This window comes from Balaenoptera musculus, chromosome 18, assembly GCF_009873245.2.
Source record: "Balaenoptera musculus isolate JJ_BM4_2016_0621 chromosome 18, mBalMus1.pri.v3, whole genome shotgun sequence".
Taxonomy (NCBI): Eukaryota; Metazoa; Chordata; class Mammalia; order Artiodactyla; family Balaenopteridae; genus Balaenoptera; species Balaenoptera musculus.
Window position 1 is genome coordinate 77,724,742 of NC_045802.1, and position 19,787 is coordinate 77,744,528.

At 51.8% G+C, this 19,787-nt stretch overlaps 1 protein-coding gene and 1 pseudogene across 10 annotated transcripts in view; one reads left to right on the top strand and one right to left on the bottom strand.

The window, feature by feature from the left end:
* Positions 1-19,787, top strand: part of ARHGEF7 (Rho guanine nucleotide exchange factor 7) — a 133,619-nt gene that overhangs the window by 99,611 nt on the left and 14,221 nt on the right. For all 10 annotated transcript variants that reach the window (XM_036831778.1, XM_036831781.1, XM_036831782.1 and 7 more), the window contains 9 exons: positions 27-149; positions 7,646-7,784; positions 8,525-8,584; positions 9,287-9,433; positions 10,179-10,265; positions 12,625-12,703; positions 12,863-13,002; positions 15,651-15,875; positions 17,965-18,058. In XM_036831778.1, coding sequence (XP_036687673.1) covers positions 27-149; positions 7,646-7,784; positions 8,525-8,584; positions 9,287-9,433; positions 10,179-10,265; positions 12,625-12,703; positions 12,863-13,002; positions 15,651-15,875; positions 17,965-18,058 — 1,094 coding nt within the window. The remainder of the gene's footprint in view (positions 1-26; positions 150-7,645; positions 7,785-8,524; positions 8,585-9,286; positions 9,434-10,178; positions 10,266-12,624; positions 12,704-12,862; positions 13,003-15,650; positions 15,876-17,964; positions 18,059-19,787) is intronic.
* Positions 2,578-3,239, bottom strand: LOC118884260 (annotated as a pseudogene).

A 19,787-nucleotide genomic window follows, 5' to 3' on the forward strand; every position in this document is an offset into this window, starting at 1 on the left:
GGCTCCCTTGTGCCTCTCCTCTCCAGGATGCCTGAAGCTCAGCAGAGAGTCGGAGGCTGCTTTTTAAACCTGATGCCGCAGATGAAGACCTTGTACCTTGCGTATTGTGCCAACCACCCGTCTGCAGTGAGCGTCCTTACGGAGCACAGGTGCGTCTCCGGGACTTGCCTCCCCGAGCGGGGAGGGGCGTCATGGGGTCCCCCCTGGAGCAGCTTGTTTCTGTCAGATATTACGTGCAATGAATGCAGTGTGAACATTCACGCGTTTATTCAAAGATGATAATTGTAATTACCCTCGAAATTAGTGCCTGAGAAGTACTGGTTGGAAGTCTTTGAAATCCTGCTTAGCGCTTTTATAATAGAAAAGGATGTGTTTTGAAGTCTCCCCTTCAGCTCGGACCCTTTGGACAGTGGGTTGAAGGAGCTGGTAAGTGTTCTGGAATGTGGCTGCAGGCTGAGTCCGGGCTGCTGGAATCTCGTTTCTCAGCGCGTAAACACCAGACCACGTGAGACAGAAGTACATTTGCTGTAGGACTAAATGTCCATTTACAGTGAGACCTGGATTTCTTAGGAAAACATTAAGTTGGAGACCGTTAGCTTTAGCTTTTCACCCCGAAGCAGCGGTGAAACAAGTGAAACAACAGACAGATTGATTTCCTGCTTGTTTGGTAAGACAAGGCCGTGCCTGTGTCCTGGAGGAGGGCCGGGCGCCCTGGGCAGCGGCGAGGGCCATGGGCTCGGCCTGCAGATGGAGTGGGCGATGAGGCTCTGTTTCTGCTCCCAGAAGGGCACACGTTTGTATTAATAAGTGTTCTAGAAAGTATTTATGGTTTCTTCTGGAAACAGCAGTTCAGCCATAAATAGCAGTTCAATCATTGTTTAAACCATAAATGAAGAAATTGTGTTAGTCGCATCAGGGTAAACGCCACTGTGCTTGTGATTTAAATATTTAGTGTCAGCTTACTAAGTGTTTCGGTTTAAAGCTTAGAAACTGTGCTGGGAAGCAGGCATCGCTGAGATTGAGCTCAGGTTCCAGCGTAGCACCCCTGTGAGGGTGCCTGGGTTGTGTGGGCCTGGTGGCAGGGCCTCTGCGTCCGTCAGACCTGGTTTGAGCCCTGACTGCCTCTCTGAAGCAGATGGGTCCCAGGAGGTCACCCCTCTTCTCTGAGAGCGCTGGCCATAGGGTACAGTAGGCGTGAAGCAGAACATGTAAACTGTCAGGACTGAGTGAGCACGATGAAGCCTCAACAAGTGCGAATTGCTTTATTATCTTATCTAGACTCTGGGTGTTCACTGCTTCTCCGTGCGCTTAGATACTGAACCTCCATTTGTAGTAAAGCATTTCCAGTCCTGCAGCGAAGCAAGCAGTCTTTGACACGGTGATGGAAAGAAGAGAGATTAGGATACACGGTGACCACAGAGATGAAAAACCCGTCGGGTCTTCTTCTTCCTCACGCTTCTGGGAGTGTGGGCAGTGTTAGCATGTGCCTTCCTAGTTAAACAGTGAAGCATGGATGCAGTTACATGCTCCGGCGTCCACTCCTGGGAATGACAAGTTAAATGGAATTTCCACACCGGTGAAATGCGGAGATTACATTTGTGTCTCTGAAAATTCCTCAGGAATTACTGACACAGCCACGAGGGAGATAAACAGCAAATAGAATGTTAGGGTAAAATTGCACACCTTTTTAATTTTGCTCGCTCCTTCCCCCTTTTTGGTCAGGGGTTGATCCCCTAGGGATGGGTTGAAAGTATGAAAAGAGGGTGGATGTGAGGCTCTGTGCCGAAGGCGACATTTAAAGCAGTTCAGACTGTTGAAGTTTCCTAACATGTTTAGACGTTCAAGGGGAATGCTCGCAAGCGTGTGCTGTTTCCCTCTCTTCTGTGCTGTCACTTTAATGACTGCTTGTGTCGTAGCTGAAACCTCAGTGGAGCTTTTTCCCAGAATAGCAGGGAGAGAATACAGATGCGGTTCTGAGTGGGGACCTCTGCCCTCCTCCACGTGGCGAGTCCCGAAGCGGGAGGTGGGGGGACTGAGGTCAGGCTCGGGGACTGAGCCCGGAGACGGTGGGAGAGCGTGGCGGCCGCAGGATGCGCGGCCTGTGTGCCCTCCCGAGGCCCCGGGGCAGCGACGGCGCCCGCTCCGCCCGCAGCTCAGAGCCCGCTTCTGAGGCATAAGTCGGGGGATTGAGAGGAGGCTCACGGGGGGCTGGTGGCCTCTGTCGGCCTTCACGTTCCATTCTGGGACCCTAGCTTGTAGCCTCTTTGCCGTTTCCCCATGTTTGTCTTAAAGCCGCCACACTTAGGGATAGATTAATCTTTTTTTGCTTAAATATACTTTTTTCTTTTTAAATTTAATTTAATTTTTTTTATACAGCAGGTTCTTATTATCTATTTTATACATGTTAGTGTATATATGTCAATATACTTTTTCAGCATTGATTTAAACATAGTGTTTTGCAGTTTTAAAGTCTTATTTGCAGTCTTACGATCCTTACATTGTGTTAGTTTGAATTCTGAGTGTGAATCTTGAAAATGTATATACAGAACCATCAGTTCTACTCTGTGACATAAATCACAGCAAGATCCTTTTTTTTTTTTTAAGATAAAACACAAGTCAAATTTATTATTAGATTTGTCCACAGTCAGCAATGGTGCTCTTCTTGCTGGTCTTGCCATTCCTGGACCCAAAGCGCTCCATGGCTTCCACAATATTCATGCCCTCTTTCACCTTGCCAAAGACCACATGCTTGCCATCCAATCACTCAGTCTTGGCAGTGCAGATGAAAAACTGGGAACCGTTTGTGTTGGGGCCAGCATTTGCCATGGACAAGGTGCCAGGACCCGTATGCTTCAGGAGGAAATTCTCATCATCAAATTTCTCCCCATAGATGGACTTGCCACCAGTGTCATTATGGCGTGTGAAGTCACCATCCTGGCACATAAATCCCGGAATTACTCTGTGAAAGCAGGAACCTTTATAACCAAAGCCTTTCTCCCCAGTGCTCAGAGCACAAAAGTTTTCTGCTGTCTTTGGAACTTTGTCTGCAAACAGCTCCAGTCTGTTAACATAGCTTTATGGATTGGATGAGCAGTCACTTCTTGGTTTCCAGGTCCCTTACCTCGAAGGAGACGCGGCCCAAGGGCTCGCCGTTGACGGCGATGTCAGAGAACACGGCAGGGTTGACTATGTTTGGGCAGCGCGGGAGGTTCCGGGGTGGTGGTCTCTGCAAAGCCAGCGAGATCCTTTTTGACCCACCTCCTAGAGTAAGGGAAATAAAAACAAAAATAAACAAATGGGACCTAATGAAACTTAAAAGCTTTTGCACAGCAAAGGAAACCGTAAACAAGACGAAAAGACAACCCTCAGGATGGAAGGAAATATTTGCAAATGAAACAACGGACAAAGGATTAATCTCCAAAATATACAAACAGCTCATGGAGCTCAATATCAAAAAAACAAACAACCCAATTGAAAAATGGGCAGAAGACCTAAAGAGACATTTCACCAAAGAAGACATACAGATGGCCAAGAGGCACATGAAAAGATGCTCAGCATCACTAATTATTAGAGAAATGCAAATCAAAACTACAATGAGGTATCACCTCACACCGGTCAGAATGGCCATCATCAAAAAATCTAGAAACCATAAATGTTGGAGAGGGTGTGGAGAAAAGGGAACCCTCTTGCACTGTTGGTGGGAATGTAAATTGATAAGAGCCACTATGGAGAACAGTGTGGAGGTTCCTTAAAAAACTAAAAATAGAATTACCATATGACCCAGCAATCCCACTACTGGATATATACCCTGAGAAAACCATAGTTCAAAAGGGTCATGTACCACAATGTTCACTGCAGCACTATTTACAATAGCCAGGACATGGAAGCAACCTGAGTGTCCATTGACAGATGAATGGATAAAGAAGATGTGGCACATATATACAATGGAATACTACTCAGCCATACAAAGAAATGAAATTGAGTTATTTGTAATGAGGTGGATGGACCTAGAGTCTGTCCTACAGAGTGAAGTAAGTCAGAAGGAGAAAAATACCTTATGCTAATGCATATATATGGAATCTGAAAAAGCAATACTGATGAACCCAGTTGGCAGGGCAGGAATAAAGACGCAGACGTAGAGAATGGACTTGAGGACACGGGGAGGGGGAAGGGTAAGCTGGGACCAAGTGAGAGGTGGCATGGACGTACGTACACTACCAAATGTAAAATAGATAGCTAGTGGGAAGCAGGCGCATAGCACAGGGAGATCAGCTCGGTGCTTTGTGACCACCTAGAGGGGTGGGATAGGGAGGGTGGGAGGGAGGCTCAAGAGGGAGGGGATATGGGGATATATGTATATGTATAGCTGATTCACTTAGTTACACAGCAGAAACTCGCACACCATTGTAAAGCAGTTATACTCCAATAAAGATGTTTAAAAAAAAAAAATAGTTCAGCTGCCCTTGGATGGCAAAAAAAAGAAACACCAGTTCTGTTGAATTATAACTGATGTGTACCTTTTGCTTTATCATATGACAGTAGCCTCATAGGCTCATGGCTGCCTGTTCTGAGTGAATCACGGGTTGCGTTTTTTCCAGCACTTTAATTGTGGCTTTTTGCTGGGCTACTTGATGGCTCTCGGTGTGTTCTCCTGGTTGCCGTCTTGCAGCCCATGGTGTCATTTCAGTAAATACGGAGGAGGTGCGCTGTGCAACGATCGCCGGCATCAGTAGAAATTAAGCTGAAAGAGCCTTTGTTTTGTCAGAAAAGCTGTAACCAGCCGTTTTGTCTTGTTTTATTGTAGTACTAAATTTTTTCTTAAAACTAAGAAAATATTACATTGATCTATAAAGATTTATAGAAAGTTCTGTTTCCTTAACTGTGCACGTGTCTGGCATTGCAAGCCCGTCATGTGAATATTAAAAGAAGTTACTTTTGCTTTTGCAAAAATTCCACATAGATTTTTAGTTGTAGGGAATTTTGGGGGCTGGGTGGGTGATGAGGATAATTTGCTTAGTTTTATTCATTATTGTCTGCCATAACCATGGTTATGAAACTGCACGTATAATACTGAAATATCAAAAATGGCCTGAAGAGACTTTTTGACGATTTTTCTTGTGGTAGAAGAGGCCCCAATTGGATTATATTTAAAGGAGTCGAAATGTACTGTTGGTACCATTAAGCTTCATTTTTATGGGACTGTGCTTGATCGTTTGTTCAACACTCAGAGAAATGCTGGTAAAATATAAATTTCTCCTCCATAAAGCCATCACTTCTCTCTGCTCACGCGTTAGGGATGGGTGGGCTGATCTGAAGAGGCGAACGTTTCCGAGTGAAAATGTGTGAGGGCTAGGGCGGGCGTGGCGGGCGCAAGACGTGGAGCGGCCGAGTGTGGGTAGGGGGGTCCCGCCTGGGCTCGGCTGCTGTTGGCAGTGGCTCCCGTCTGCAGACGTGCACGATGACCCCTGTCTCAGGCCCGGGGTGGCGTGGGCAGGAATGATGCACAGTGCGTGTCCGGTGCCGTCGCCCCTCCTCTGTCCCTCTCCCTGACGCGCGCTCCTGTCTGTGCATCTCCTCTGCCCGAGCTTGGGGAGGTGGGCCAGGAGGCAGCCCTGAGGGTCAGGCTTGGAAGAGCCCTGCAAGGAGGGGAAGGCAGGGTGATGGCAGAGCGTGGAACCGTGCACGGCGGTGCCAGCGCCAGGCTCACCCACAGCAGGGTCCCGGAGCACTGCCTGCCTGGCTTCGGAAGCCCAGCCCTGTGGTTTTCCGGGAAGGCCGTTCTTCGGAAGCACAGAGTTCTGTTGTGCACAGAGGTGTTGGGTCGTGTTGCCTATGAAAGCGCGTGTGCACATAGAGCCCTAGAAGTAGTTGGGCCGCTTCTGTGCTAAATATTTTAAATTGCACCACTGTGGCAGGCTGTCTCGCAGGAAGGAAGTCATTATGAAGCCTTCCCTCTGATGGAAATGGGAAAAATGTGTATTGTATATGCTGAGTTGTTATAACGAGGACTTTGTGAAAATTTTCCCATTTTATAAGTTGCTTTGATTTTGATAATAGCTCCTAAATGTGTATGTATATTTTTTTAAAAGGTTGATTTTTGAAAAAAACTATGTATAGGTAGGTAGGTAGGTAGAGGGCAGGTGCTGTTAACTCTGCTGTCACTGTTCTTACGCAGCCCAGGACGGCGCTCCGACTTCAGGCCACCCACGTTGTCACGAGCCCCAGCGTAGACAGGAGCTGTCTTCGAGAGAGGTCTTACTGCTTAAGAGACATAAGGCTGATTTCCCAGTGATTGATTAATTTGTTTTCAGCCTGATATTTGAAAGCTTTTATTTCTGAGTTGGTTTAGTCGAGTCAGATACCTTCCCCTTTGGATGTGTCAGCAGAATCGATGTGCAGGGTTGAGCGTAAGAGGTGGGCAGTGCCAGCACCAGCTCTGCTGTCACACCTCCCACAGAAAGTCACTCACTCTAGGTTGTACCATAGGAGACTCGTATTCACCGCTTTTGAACTAGCAGTTTCAGCAGTTTTCAGCCCTAGGAAGCTTGGGCGGGCGGCCACGCACAGCTGGGGGTGGAGGTGAGGCGCGAGGCGGGTTCAGCTGACCCGCACCCGGGGGGGATGGGCTCGGTGATTCTTCAGGACCCTGAGGTTGTCCCACCCTCCCAGTGGCTGGGTGCCGCCTCTTCTCACAGCCTGCAGTCCAGGTGTCCTCCGTCCCCGGTGTCTGGAGGGACACGTCTCGGCAGCAGTGAGGGGCACAGACTGGCTTCCTCCCACGGACCCTTTATAAACGTCATCTGTCCCTCAGTGCAGAGACAGAAGCGCAGAGTTTCAGTCACAGACGTGAGCCACAAATGTGTGGGTGCCAGAGCTTGACCCACAGCTGCGCCCCTGGCCTTCCTGGGGTCCTCCTGAGCTGGAGCCCCCAGGGCGGCACAGGGCGCGATGCGGGGCAGCTCAGGAGGGCGTTGCCTCTGGAGCGTTAGGTGGAAAGTGGTGAGGGTGACAGAGGCGGCGGACGATATTAAAGACGTGCTTTTAAAGCTAATTTAGTTTCTGAGTGTATACTTGGTGGCCTCACCTACAAATGCGGAAAACTTTCTTCACACACGTTGGGAGGGTTAAATGAAATGATGATGCGAAAATGCTTTGGAAAGTTTAAAGCCTGAGTACATGTGAGTTACTGTATCGTGCTGCATCGTGCAGCCGCCTTCAGGGACTAAAGCACCCGGAGGGTCAGCGCCACGATTCAGTTCCTTGTAGTCGGGACGCATCTCCTTACACGTTTTACCGTCTTGAAGTTCCAGGTAACTGGGCCCTGTTCTTGCTCTCAGAAGGCCACTCACATTCACACTCTTCCACAGGAAATTGACTCGCTGAGGTGGCCTTTCGTGATGGGGTTGCTGGGGAACCACAGGTGCTCTGTGTCATGCACACGTGGTTTTGCTCAGGCTGAGGGCGAGAACGTGAACCGTGTGGGGATCTCCCCTCTGGTGTTGGGAGGTAACCGGCACGTGTTGGGCTGTGAACCGTCAGGGACACCGCATGGTTCTTCACAGTCCTGGTGGGGGGGCGGGCGCGCAGCCCTTCTGAGCTCTAACGGTGGCCTCTCCTCCCCTCCCCGCGTGCTGCGCGTGGTCAGTGAAGAGCTGGGCGAGTTCATGGAGATGAAGGGCGCCAGCAGCCCCGGCATTCTCGTGCTGACCACCGGCCTCAGCAAGCCGTTCATGCGCCTGGACAAGTACCCCGCGCTGCTCAAGGAGCTGGAGAGGCACATGGAGGTACCGCCTGCCCGCCCCGCCCACGCCTGCGCCACGTCTGCGCCACGCCCGCCACGCCGGGGAGAGGGCTCCCGGGCCAGATCCTGCAGAGGGGGTTTACGCAGCGGCCCGTAGCTCGGGATTTTCAGAATGGTGTTGTTAGACGTGAGCTTGTTTCCCTTATCCCGGCTCTGTCGGAAAGCACCTGCTCCTTCAGCTCCTCTCCCACCCGCTGCTGCTGATGGGAGGTTTTCCAGTCGCTAGAAAACGTTCAGCGCGCTGAGGTGTCGTATCAGGAACGCGTACTTACAGTGTTGTTAAGTGCATAAGTTACAGAGTAATACTAGTAAAAGAATCAACTAATGATATGTATTTATCCTGCGTTCAGATACCAGGCTGTGGGCCTGGCAGAAATTTGGGTTCAGGTTACTGGCTTGGTTAGGCCGTAGGGAACCATTTCCCAAAGGGCAGGCCATCCAGTCTGCTTCACAGCTGTTCCCCTCTGCCCTCTGGTGCCAGAGCAGCAGAGGCCTGTAAGGGATGGGCGTGGCCACGTGCCGGCCTCCCTCTCCAGGGCAGAGTCCACATCACTCTGCCCCATGATCCCCTCAAGGACTAAGAAATGGCACTTTAATGCTGCGAAGAATAGGACGGGTTACAGGTTGAAAAGTATAGGGAAGGTCCGAGCCAGTCTACAGAGTGCCTTTCTAAGAAAAAACTTTTCATGATGAAAGCTAATAGTGTGCTTCTTCTATTCAAAGGATTATCATCCAGATAGACAAGATATTCAAAAATCCATGACTGCCTTCAAAAACCTTTCAGTAAGTGATGAAGCATATTACGTTGTGGTTTTTTTTCCCGTCAGACATTATTATGGCAAACAAATGCAGAAAATTACTTGTGAAGTATAATTTGGATTTACTCTGATGAAATAAAAATAAATACATAGTGGTTACGCCATGGCTGGTAAACTCTCATGCTTACTGGACTGTGGCCAGCAGGAAAATGAACTGATAATTGTTTAAATTTTACAAAAGGCACCATGTGACGCCGTAGCTACTTACGGTGGCTCAGAGCACGTTGTTAACCTCGTCCCACAGTGTCTTTCGTGGCTGAGTGTGAAATGGAATGCTGCTGGGTCTTTTTTATCGGTTGTCATGCTGTCTTACTGACTTGAGTTTCTGGAGTATGTGTCTTATTTACAGCACCAGTGGAACTTACTCTTTTTTCCCCTCTTCTCAGTCTTCGCTGTTGCATTCACTAGTAAAAGCAGAAAATATTTTTCTTGCCCAGTCCACGTTTTTTCTTCTAAAAGTGGCAGGAATGGCTATATTTTTCTAAAACAGTGTTTCTCATTCTAGAGCTGTCGTGTGTTTTGTCTCTCTTGACTTGATTCCATACTTGTGAAGTAAGCAAATTGTTCACTAGGTGATCTGTCTTAAGAAGTAAGATACAAAGCAATAGGGCCAAAATCTAAGGTTCCAGGAGTCCTGTTTCTTCTGACGGTGTTCTGTGCTTCTCAGGCGCAGTGTCAAGAAGTACGGAAAAGGAAGGAGCTGGAGCTGCAGATCCTGACGGAAGCCATCCGGAGCTGGGAGGGAGATGACATTAAGACCCTGGGCAACGTCATTTACATGTCCCAGGTCCTGATTCAGTGCGCTGGGAGCGAGGTACCGCAGTGCGCGAGCGCCGTTCCCAACACTGCTTTCCAAGGGCCCCTGCACGTGGCCGGTTTGGGAGGCGTCTGCCTGGGACACGGCTTCCCAGCGTTCCTTCACTTTTGTGGGCAGTGTGTCGATGGCGGTGCGTGGAAGTGCTGCCTGCGTTTCTCTTTGTGTCTCCTTTTAGATTCTTGGGAATCTTTGTCCTTCGCTTGTGGTCTTTGTGGGGCTTTTCTTACCTATTGAAGCAAATGAGTTTTAATACATGAACAGTGCTGTTAGGTCTTTCATGTAGATTGGGTAAAGTTTATGGGGTGGATGGAAACATTGAGTTGACGTGTTGGATTTTAGGTTAGTGCCAGGGTCTGTCAATGGACTAAATCCATCTCCGCATTTTATCCCACCCTCCTTCAGCCTGAAGGGCCCACCTGGTCACCCACTGCCCCTAAAGGCTTACAGGTTCTTTTCCTCCATTTTCTCTCAACCACAGAAAGAAGATTTTACTAATTAAGAGTTAATGGCAGAGCTAAACTCCTTAATCAGACTTTATAAACAGATGTTACGTGGGCTACTTGTGAGTCTAAGAATTTATCATAATTTTGTTTCCCTTTAATTTAGCTAATTAAATTTGGTAGAGAGAAATATCTAAACAGGAAGTATGGTATAATAGTTCATAAGGCCTAATATAAATATTCTCACAACTGTAAAATGTGTGTTTTTAAAACAATTATTTGAATTTGCTCTTTTACATTAGGAAAAGAATGAACGGTATCTTCTGCTCTTCCCAAATATTTTGCTAATGTTGTCTGCCAGTCCTAGGATGAGTGGTTTTATATACCAGGTAAAACACGTTTTAAATTTATATTTAATTGTTTATTGTGGATCTGAGAATCATTTCCAGGCTTGTTTTGAGTTTTGTGTTCAGTACTACATGCATCTATCTGTGGGCTGCATGTAGTGTTGTATGTATAGTGTTACATTCAAATACGTACACACAAGTCCTGTCTCTGCGTTTCGATGTGATTGTGCAAATTAGGATCCTTGTGTTAATCCAAAGCAAAAAAAGAAGGAAACTGAAATTTGTAGAGCTGCCCCCAAGGACACAGACTGCTGAGGTGCGGTGCCAGCCCGTCGCCACCAAGTCGTGTCCCGCTTCCTTCCTGGTGGCTGGTACACGGTGGGCACAGCAGCGGGCTAGCTGGAGGAGGACGCGCGGCCGAGGTGGTTCGGGGGCAGTGCACCACCACGACAGTCGTGGGCACACGTCGGGTGGTGTACGTGGTAGTGAATGATCATTCAGCCTTTGTATTGTTAATCATTTTTCTGATTTTCTTTGAGAGAATATGAGAGCTGATTTGAGAAGAACATGCAAGGGGAAAAAAGAAAAAAGAAAAAAAATTTCTTTTTTTGTACGCTGATTTCAAATGTGGTATTAAGTGCCTTATGCATTTTCTGTCTGTCTAGTAGGAGCTTCTAGCAAGGTTTACTGCCTTCTCTCTGTGTAGTTACAGAAGCTTCTGCCTTTCCCATCAATTTTTCAAGGCCTGGCTGGTCACCAGATGCTGTTTCAACAGAGATCGTCCTTTGTTTTCTCTGAGCTGCGTTTCTGCATACGTAGCACATTGTTTGTTTTGTCCCCGACGAGAGCGCTAGTGGGTCCTGAGTCCAGAGTGTCCATGGCTTGTTTGTACCTGCACAGAAAGCTGTGCCACCCAAGGAGGAGTGGCATCACACGCTCCAGAAGGAGCACTTTAAAACTGAGAAAGCAGCTGTACACGCGCAAGCCTAGAAAAATAATACCTCTTAATTTGTAAGCCTGCCGCTGACTGATGTCTGGCTGAGGGAGCACCTACGCAGGTTCCCCCAAACTGGCGGCTCCCGCTTTAAATGACCTTGGTCCTTTTCCATCAGCCTTCTCCAGCTTCGTGCTTTACACCCAAGAGGCTGAGTTGGGGCCCTGCTTTGACCTGCAGGAGCTGAGGTTGCCGTCTGGGGCAGGCTTAGGCCCCTAGGATGGTGGCATTGACGTGCCACCAGCAGAGCACTGTTCTCCCGTCCTGTGCACCGTTTCCTGGGGGGTTTCTCTCCAAGTGCTGTGGCCCACGGCCCACGTACTGTCAGTATTCATTTCTGGCTTTGAAGGATGTTAAAAAGCACTACATCCAGCAACAGTGAGCACGTGCTGTCCTCCGGGGTTGCTGCTGCGTTAAATGCAGCCCTGCAGCTTTGTTTCCTGTAGAGTTCTCAGAGCTCTTGGTCACCCCTGTGCCTTAGGACTCTTGGAAGGGCGTCTGCAGTGCCTGCCTCTGACCACGGCTGTGCCAGTGCTACCTGCCGTCCCACCTGCCGAGCCCTGGTGGCCCGTGGACTGGATGAGACCTGTCTCGGGAGGGGAGGGGTGGGGAGACCGCCTCGTGCCCTGTGGGGTGCTCGGCGTCACCCCTGTAGATATCAGGAGCCCTGTGGGCTGTGGCATCGCCGGCGCCCCCTGCAGGGCGGGACTCCCGCTGCCACCCCACTGAGAGTCCTGCTTCTCGGGGGGCGGCTTGGCCCCAGTCCTCAGGGAGAGACTTTCCCTGAGGACCTGCTTGGCCACCGCGTTCCCCTTCCGGCCCATTTCTGGCCTCTCTCCGTGGACGTCCCCGCTCCCCTCCCCGAGCCCTCTGTTGTCAGAGCGGATGGGTTGGCTGCTGCTTTCTGCATTCTGTGCAGCGCTCAGCACAGCTCTTGACTTCCTGTCTGGTGACGACCACGCACGACTACCGTACAGTTCCTCTTGCTCCGGCTTCCTTCAGACGTGGAACTTCCTCTGCATTTCTTTAAGGCAAATCTGTGCTTCCTTTGCATAAAGAACATCATTTAAAACAGCCACTGTAGACTCTGATTTTTTTATCATGATGTGTAATGTTTTTGTGTCCTGCTGTTTATGTTTAGAGTAACCCATCAGATGAAATTTATTTGTTTTCTGGTTTGCTGCCCTGTACCTTTTTGCTGGCTCATTTCCTGATTACAGTATTAGGATCTCTTGTTTGAGATAGAGGTTCGTATTATACATGCGTTTGGTACAAACAAAAGAGCATTTTTGCTTTACAGAGACAGTTCCTCTGCCATTTCTAAAATCTTTTAATATTTACTTTATTAATGGTATCTTCTTTACTAGAAAAGCACTAATTTTTCTTTTGGGGGGGGGTCTTTTTTAGGGAAAGCTGCCAACGACAGGAATGACAATCACAAAGCTTGAGGACAGTGAAAATCATAGAAATGCATTTGAAATATCAGGTGATAGGCACAGACTGTGTGGATGCCCTCAGCGTGCAGGCCCTTGCCGAGCCTTCCGGGGGCTGACGCGGCAGCACTGTCGGCCCTCCTCGGGGGGGCGCGTGTGCGTGCGTGTGGGCCCCGCCTGCTCCCCACTTCAGCTGCGTTCCTCTCCTGCAGGGAGCATGATTGAGCGGATCTTGGTGTCCTGCAGCGACCAGCAGGACCTCCACGAGTGGGTGGACCGTCTGCAGAAGCAGACGAAGGTCACCTCTGCCGGGAACCCCGCCGTCAAGCCTCACCCTGTGCCGTCTCACACCGTAAGGGCCCCCGCCCCTCTCCCGCCGCCAGGCGCCGGGCTCAGCCTTGGGTTCGGTTGCCGGCAAGTGATCAAGGGCTTTAAGGCATAGTCAGCCTCTGGGTCAGGAAAGCGCGTTGTGTTTCTCTGCACGCACTTGCTCATTGCCAGTGGATGGTGAATGGCCACACACACACACACACACACACACACGCGCACACACACACACACACAGAGACATACAGACACACAGACACACACACAGACACAGGGACAGACACACACACAGACAGACAGACACACACACACACACATAGACAGACAGACACACACACACACACACACACACACACAGAGTTCATGGCCCCTGGCTAGGAAGCTGCCTTGCTCAGAGTGGGTCCTGTAACCTAAGTTGGTTTCAACCAAAAGCCTGAGAGCCACTGGTCCATAGAGGGCTTTTCTGAGCATTTTAATTGTATTTATTATGTTTCATCAAAAAAACAAACAGTGACTACTTACGATGACGAAAAGGACCAGATTCATGTTGAAGGCATTAGAATGTAATTTTTGACTCATTGTTTTGATTGTAAGAAATCTGTATCTTCTACTTTTAGAAAAGCTCAATAGCTCTTTAAGTTTTTAGATACTTAAACATTTCAAAATATATCAGCGCCAAAGTGTCAGTGTTTAGAACTTCTCTTTACTGGTGTTTCATGCTTAATGAAACACTGGTATTGAATCATCTGAACATTCATCAGCTTTACCAGGTAATATTGAAAAACCAGGCACCCTTCTTACAAATGACTAGGGTCTCACAGCATTTCTGGCTGGTGGGTTCTTCTTGCCATCCTTGCCAGACTGTGACGATCTTTACTGGGAGTTTTCTACCACCTGTGGTTGCCATCCTTGGGGTTAAAGTTTTAGCTCAGGGACGGTGGCCATGGCACAGCGTGCTCGTCACAGGTGCAATGTCTCAGGCCATTTCTCAGCAGTTTGGGGGTTAAAACTGCTCGTTTGCTTCAGCTAATGTTTCATTTTGAATGGCTCCACCATTTATAACTTTTCCATACTTTTAAAAAATACTAAAGATACTTTTTCCATACTTTTAAAATATACTAAAGATGCTTAGCTTTCACGGGACTACATTTATCCCGAGGACATATGTGCGTCCGTAAGGCAAGTGCCTTCTCGCTCAGATTGTCTGTAACAGCCTGAGGCTAACCTTTATAAAGTCACATCAAGTAACACTGTGCTGTGTATCAGGACGCTGGCCGCTCTCGTTCCTTTTCTTGTCACATAGTGGCAAGGGAGTTACGGCCCCGCTGTCTGGAGGGCGCTGTGCCCCCCCACGCAGGCTTGTCAGGTGTTGTGTGCTCTTCTTACGGAGGCTGTCTTTGGGGGTGTCTGTGTTCTCCCTGTGATTGCTGTGTCCAGCTTGAATGATACTCTAACTTTAGCATAAAGCTACCTCTCTTGACTTTTACAAGCAAGGAGAAATAAAACCAAATGTTACTTACTGTGACATTGCTAGAAGGGATGTTTTGCGTAATTTTCTCCTTTTGTGAGTTATTTAGTTTGAAAAAATTATTTTATAGTGGTTGTATAACATGTCACAACACACACACACACACACACACACACACACACACACACACCCAGGACAGGTGTATGGTCACTGCAGAGAGTCCACTGCTTCTGTCCTTGGACACCCAGCCTCAGCTAGAGCCTGGGCTTCCCTTTAAGCCTGTTTTTCAGATATTGTTCAGTTCTTTTGAATGATGGTCTCACTTAGGTTTCCAGCTCCCAGAACCACTCAGCTCTTTCTCCTGTTAAGCATACTGTATTGTTTTCGGCTAATTTGAGGTCATTAGCTAATGTTGAATGTTATTTATTTTATTCAACATTTTCTTATTTAATTGTCAGTGTGATGGAATACTTTTGGGTTTTCTAGGAATATAAACCCTATTAATAAGGTCCTTCTGAGAAATTAGATTTATATAACTTTGTTTTGATTAAAGCTGATTTTTCTGAGAAAATGTTTTATCCCAGGGATTGGCAAAATTTTTCTATAAAAAGACAGTAAATATTTGGGGGGTTTTTAGGCAATATGATCTCTGTTATAATTATATTTTGCTTTTGTAATACAAAAGCAGCCACTGACAGGAATAGGCCTGACTGTGTCCCAGGAGCATCTCTTTTTTTTTTTTAAACAAAAACAGGGATCAGGCCCTAGTTTTGCCCACCCCTGAATCACCAGGCAGTGAGTAATACCGCTGGGGAGGTAATCATTCCCTCCCCATAATCACATTCTCAGTGCAGGGAATGCCCGTTCTGTCATACAGTTCTGGTATCTGTACTAAATGAAATACCTTTTTGCAAACGTGACTCCATGGCAGTTAAAGGTGGTGGGTGGAATTCCCGGGTCTGGACCCCCAGCGCCTTGCTGCTTCCTGACCCCAGCTCAGCCGCGGCCTGGAGAGCAGCGCGCGGGACGGCGGCTCCCCGCTCAACCCGAGACGCCCAGAAACTGAGCACGTGGAGAGTCAGGAGCAATGCTCACAAGCTGGGGCGGTCCCAGTGGGAGCGCCTTGGTGGGCTGGGGGTGTTTGCTCCAGCTTCTCCTGACGCTGAACGGTGTCTCTGCTCTCTCCCGCCCTGTTCCCCGGGCAGCTCCCCTCCCACTCCATCACCCCGTCCAGCAAGCACGCGGACAGCAAGCCCGTGCCGCTGACGCCCGCCTACCACACGCTGCCTCACCCCTCCCACCACGGCACTCCGCACACCACCATCAACTGGGGGCCCCTGGAGCCTCCGAAGACCCCCAAGCCCTGGAGCCTGAGCTGCCTGCGACCCGCACCCCCTCTCCGGCCCTCAGCTGCTCTCTGCTACAAGGAGGTGAGCCCCGACTTGACGGCTGGGCGTGTTACGTCGGCCGTTCCCCGCTTCAGTCCGGTGAATTCAGAAGTGTGGACCATCCTGTGTTTCTGTCTGTGGCATAAAGCCGATCAGCTTCTTCAGAACCGTGAAGGGTCCGCCTCATTCTCTTGTTACCCCTGCCTGTGATCCCAGGAGCCCTGGGGAGGCCCTCAGGGTGCGGCCCTCTCTGTGCCCGTCACGGGGGAGCTGCTTCTGTGCCCACGTGGCCTCCGTTCCCTTTGCCCGGAGGCCGCGGAGCTGGGGGGCTTCGCCTGGGCCTCTGCCTGGGCCTCCCGGCCTCGCGCTGGAAGAGCTTTGAACTTGGTTGTGATGGGTCTCCCTGTGTGCGTGCCACTCTGCCACACCTGGTGACCCTCTTCAGGCTTGAGCTCTTGCCCGGGCACCCTGCGTCTGGTCACCTGTGTAAGGCGGAGGACGTTCCGTTCACGGGCAAGGGGGGGGAAGGCAGCGCTCCTCGTGGCGTGGTCACAGCGGACCCGCTCTCCTCCACTCAGACAGTGTTTGCACGTGTCTGCTGTTCCCTCTCTGCCCTGATGAGAAGGGGAAGGGGCTCAAGAAGTAGGGTCCCGGAATATCTGCCCTTGAGGAAGCTGGTGACTGTGTGAAATGATGAGTGTGGGTGGAGTTCGGTTACCGTAGGCGTGGCTGTGAGTGTGGTGGGCGTGGCCTGGCTGTGAGCGTGGTGTGAGCCTTTGCGTGTCCACGAGGCTGCGTTTGCAGAGGCCCTGCAGCAGACACCCCCTCCGTGCTTGCTGGCAACCCTAGGTGTTTTAAGATCTATAGAAGAGTACAGCCTAAGTTATAGTTAATCCTTTATGTTTCTGTTAATGAATTTTGGTTTCTGTGACGTGTACCTGGCGGGTGTCCCTGCGCCCAGGTCGGAGCGTTCTTCGCCCTGGCAGCTCCTGGAAGAGTGCTGATGTCCGTGTTGCAGGCGTGTGGGCAAGCCCTGGTGCCCTCACTGCTGGGGGGGGAGCGCGGGGCGGAGGAGGGAGAGGAGGGCGTGGGGGTGTGTGGCCGTGAGCACGTCCAGGGCGCTGAGCACGCAGACCGCCTGCTGGGAAGTGGGCACAGACGGAAGGCCGGACGGAGCACCGCCAAGTGGGCGCTGTGCCCGGCTTCGCCTCCGTCCCCAGGACTCAGGGGAGCCACAGGGCACGCGCTGGGTTCATTTCTTCAGGGACGGATTTCTGCTGCATTTTCAGAAGCCTTTACATTTTCATTTTCACGGGGAAGATTTTGAAGAGATACCTTTAAAACTCAGGCTCTGTTCTCTCTGCTTTTCAGTCTGATCCATCCCATAGCACGAGTCACGTTCCGAGTCTTGGATTCTCATCGTAAGGTTCACCAGTGGTTTATATAACTTAAACGATGCAGAAGTTAGCCTTTTCTGACATGAAAATTCAGGATACGCTTGACAGTCAAAACCTTGCCCGCCGCGCTGGGCTTGGGCCTGCTCTGTCTTCCAGTGGCTTCCCCTTCGCGGGGGGGGGTTTTCAGGCGCTGTGTCGTGGGGGAGGGGTAGACCCTGAGGCGGCGAGCGTAGCTCTGGGTGGTGGGAGCGCTCCGCAGCCGGCCGGCCGGGGCTCCGTCTCCTGCGCGCCTCTGCCCTCAAGCCCCTGGGCCGCTCTTAGTCCCGTTTCTTCTCCCTTGAGGCTTCAGACGCTCTCCTAAAGGAGTTGCGTTTACACAGTAGCCTCAGTTCCCCCTCTCTCGCTGGTTGGCCGCAGCAGGGGGGCCTGCCCCAGAATTAGCAGCGCGCAGCTCCCTGTGCGGGCCTCGGCCAGGTGGCCTTTCCGAGCCAGGCGTGGCTGTGGTCCCGGTGCCACTGGATCCAGGTGACACGAGGGTTCTTACCAGGGTCTGCGCCCTGTTGACTGTAGATGGTGCTCAGCAGCTGGCAGAGAGCGATCCGAGTCCGAGGGGAGCAGGGGCCCCGCGGCGCCGGAGCGCTCACTGCTTCACACCTTCACGGCGGCCCTCCTCGCCGACTGGCGGAAGCTCCTGCCTTCGGGGTCTGTCAGCCTTTCCCCCTTTGCTTCCCTAGGATCTCAGCAAGAGTCCCAAGACCATGAAAAAGCTGCTCCCCAAGCGCAAGCCTGAGCGGAAGCCTTCGGACGAGGAGTTCGCGCTGAGGAAGAGTGAGTAGCTGCGAGGACGCGGGGCTCTCGGCGGGCTTGCCAGGGCCGCATGCGGAAGCCAGGGCCCAGCCGAGGGTCCCCTCTAAAGGACGTAGCCGGAGTGGGGTAGCGACAGGCCGCCTCAGCACCGGCCCCGCGAGCAGGGGAGGTGCGGGTCCGCGGGACCCGCCCGGCCTCCCCTGGGTGGGCCTCCCCCGGGTGGGCCTCCCCCGGGTGGGCCTCTGTGCGGGGCCCCTCGATCCGGGGTCACCCCGCCTGGGCGGCGGCTGCGGGTCTCCGCCGTGGGACCGACCGTGTGCTCGGGGGGCCCCCTTGCTCAGTGAGGACTCCGGAGATGCCGTAGGCGGCGTGGACGGCAGCTCCGGCTCCTCGGCCTCCCGCGTGGATATGTGGCGAGAGCGACCCGGCGCTGGCCCGCTCGCTCCCCGCGTCCGGCCCGTCCCAGTGTGGCAGGCGGGAGGGGTTCTGCGGGTTGGTGGCTGGAGCCCCGCCTGGCGCTGCGGGAAGCCCTGCCTGGGGGGCGGGTGGGGGCTGTGCCTCCTGCCCTCTGTCCCGTGCAGCGGGGCCGCCTCTGGAGCTCCCCCCCGCCCCGAGAACTGCCACGGGGCCCTGTGACTTCCTGGACCTTTGCTCCTTTTGCCCACACCCACTGGGGAGCCTTTGGGGATTCACTTCCAGAAGAAGGCTTTTAGACAGGAGCCGAGTAGCCGGCGTCACCCCGGGGGAGGCGGCTTGGTGCAGTGGCTGCAAGTGGGCCGCCCCCCCTGTCCTTGGCGAGGGTCATGGTGACCCTGGGGAAGTGGGCGCAGGGATGGCCCGGAGGTTGCTCCTGGGTGAGCTCCCTCCGCCCGGGCCACCTGACGTCCCCTGCCGCAGCCCCGCTCGTCCTGCTGTCCTGCGGTCACTCGGTCACTTCCTCAGATGGTGAGCGCACCTGCGGGACACCTGATGGAGCGGGGGAGGCCGAGCACCCCCGTGCGGAGGGTCCGCCTGTGCAGAGGGTCTGGCCGGGGGCGGGCGCCAGCCCCGCGTGTGCAGCTCTGAGCCAGGCCCGGTGGACCTTCACCCCAGCGCTCGCCGAGCGCCTTGTGCTGTGCGCGGGCGCTGCGCTTCGCGTGCCGACCCGTGTCTGAAGGTGGCCGTCTGGTTGTCTCAGCGGGATGGGCAGCGTCACTCGTGCGGCCGCCCTCCCGCTGGCAGAGGGGAGCGGCCTGGACCGCCTGTGGGCCTTAGCTCCCGGCGTGTGCTGGAGCGAGACTAGTTAAGTGCTGTTCTTACGGAAACCTGTTAAACGACCCGTCCCAGCTAGTGGAATGTAAGTCAGTTTTTCAGTCGCTCCTCAGCTTCTGTGCTGACCCTGACTCTTAGGAGCGAGCGTGCGGCCTGCCTGTGTGTGTCGATATCATAAGGTGGTGTGGAGGCTTTCTGATACAGCTTACAAATAGTTCAGTCTTCCGTTCTTCCCACATTTCTTTGTTAGAGTAGTTGAGCCTTTTAAAATATATTCTAAGTAATATCTTAGAAGATGCAGAAAAATCTAGAAAACGGACAGCAGAGTTGAACCACACGATGGTACGGACTCTGCGGGGTGTGAGGGTCTGCGCCCGGTACCAGGACCTTTAGGTGCCCTTGCTCTGCGGGCTGCCTCCTCCGCGCACGTGGCCTCCGAGTGCAGACGAAGCCGGGTCTGGAGCCCAGTTTCAGGGAGCGCTCTGGAGCCTCCTGGGTT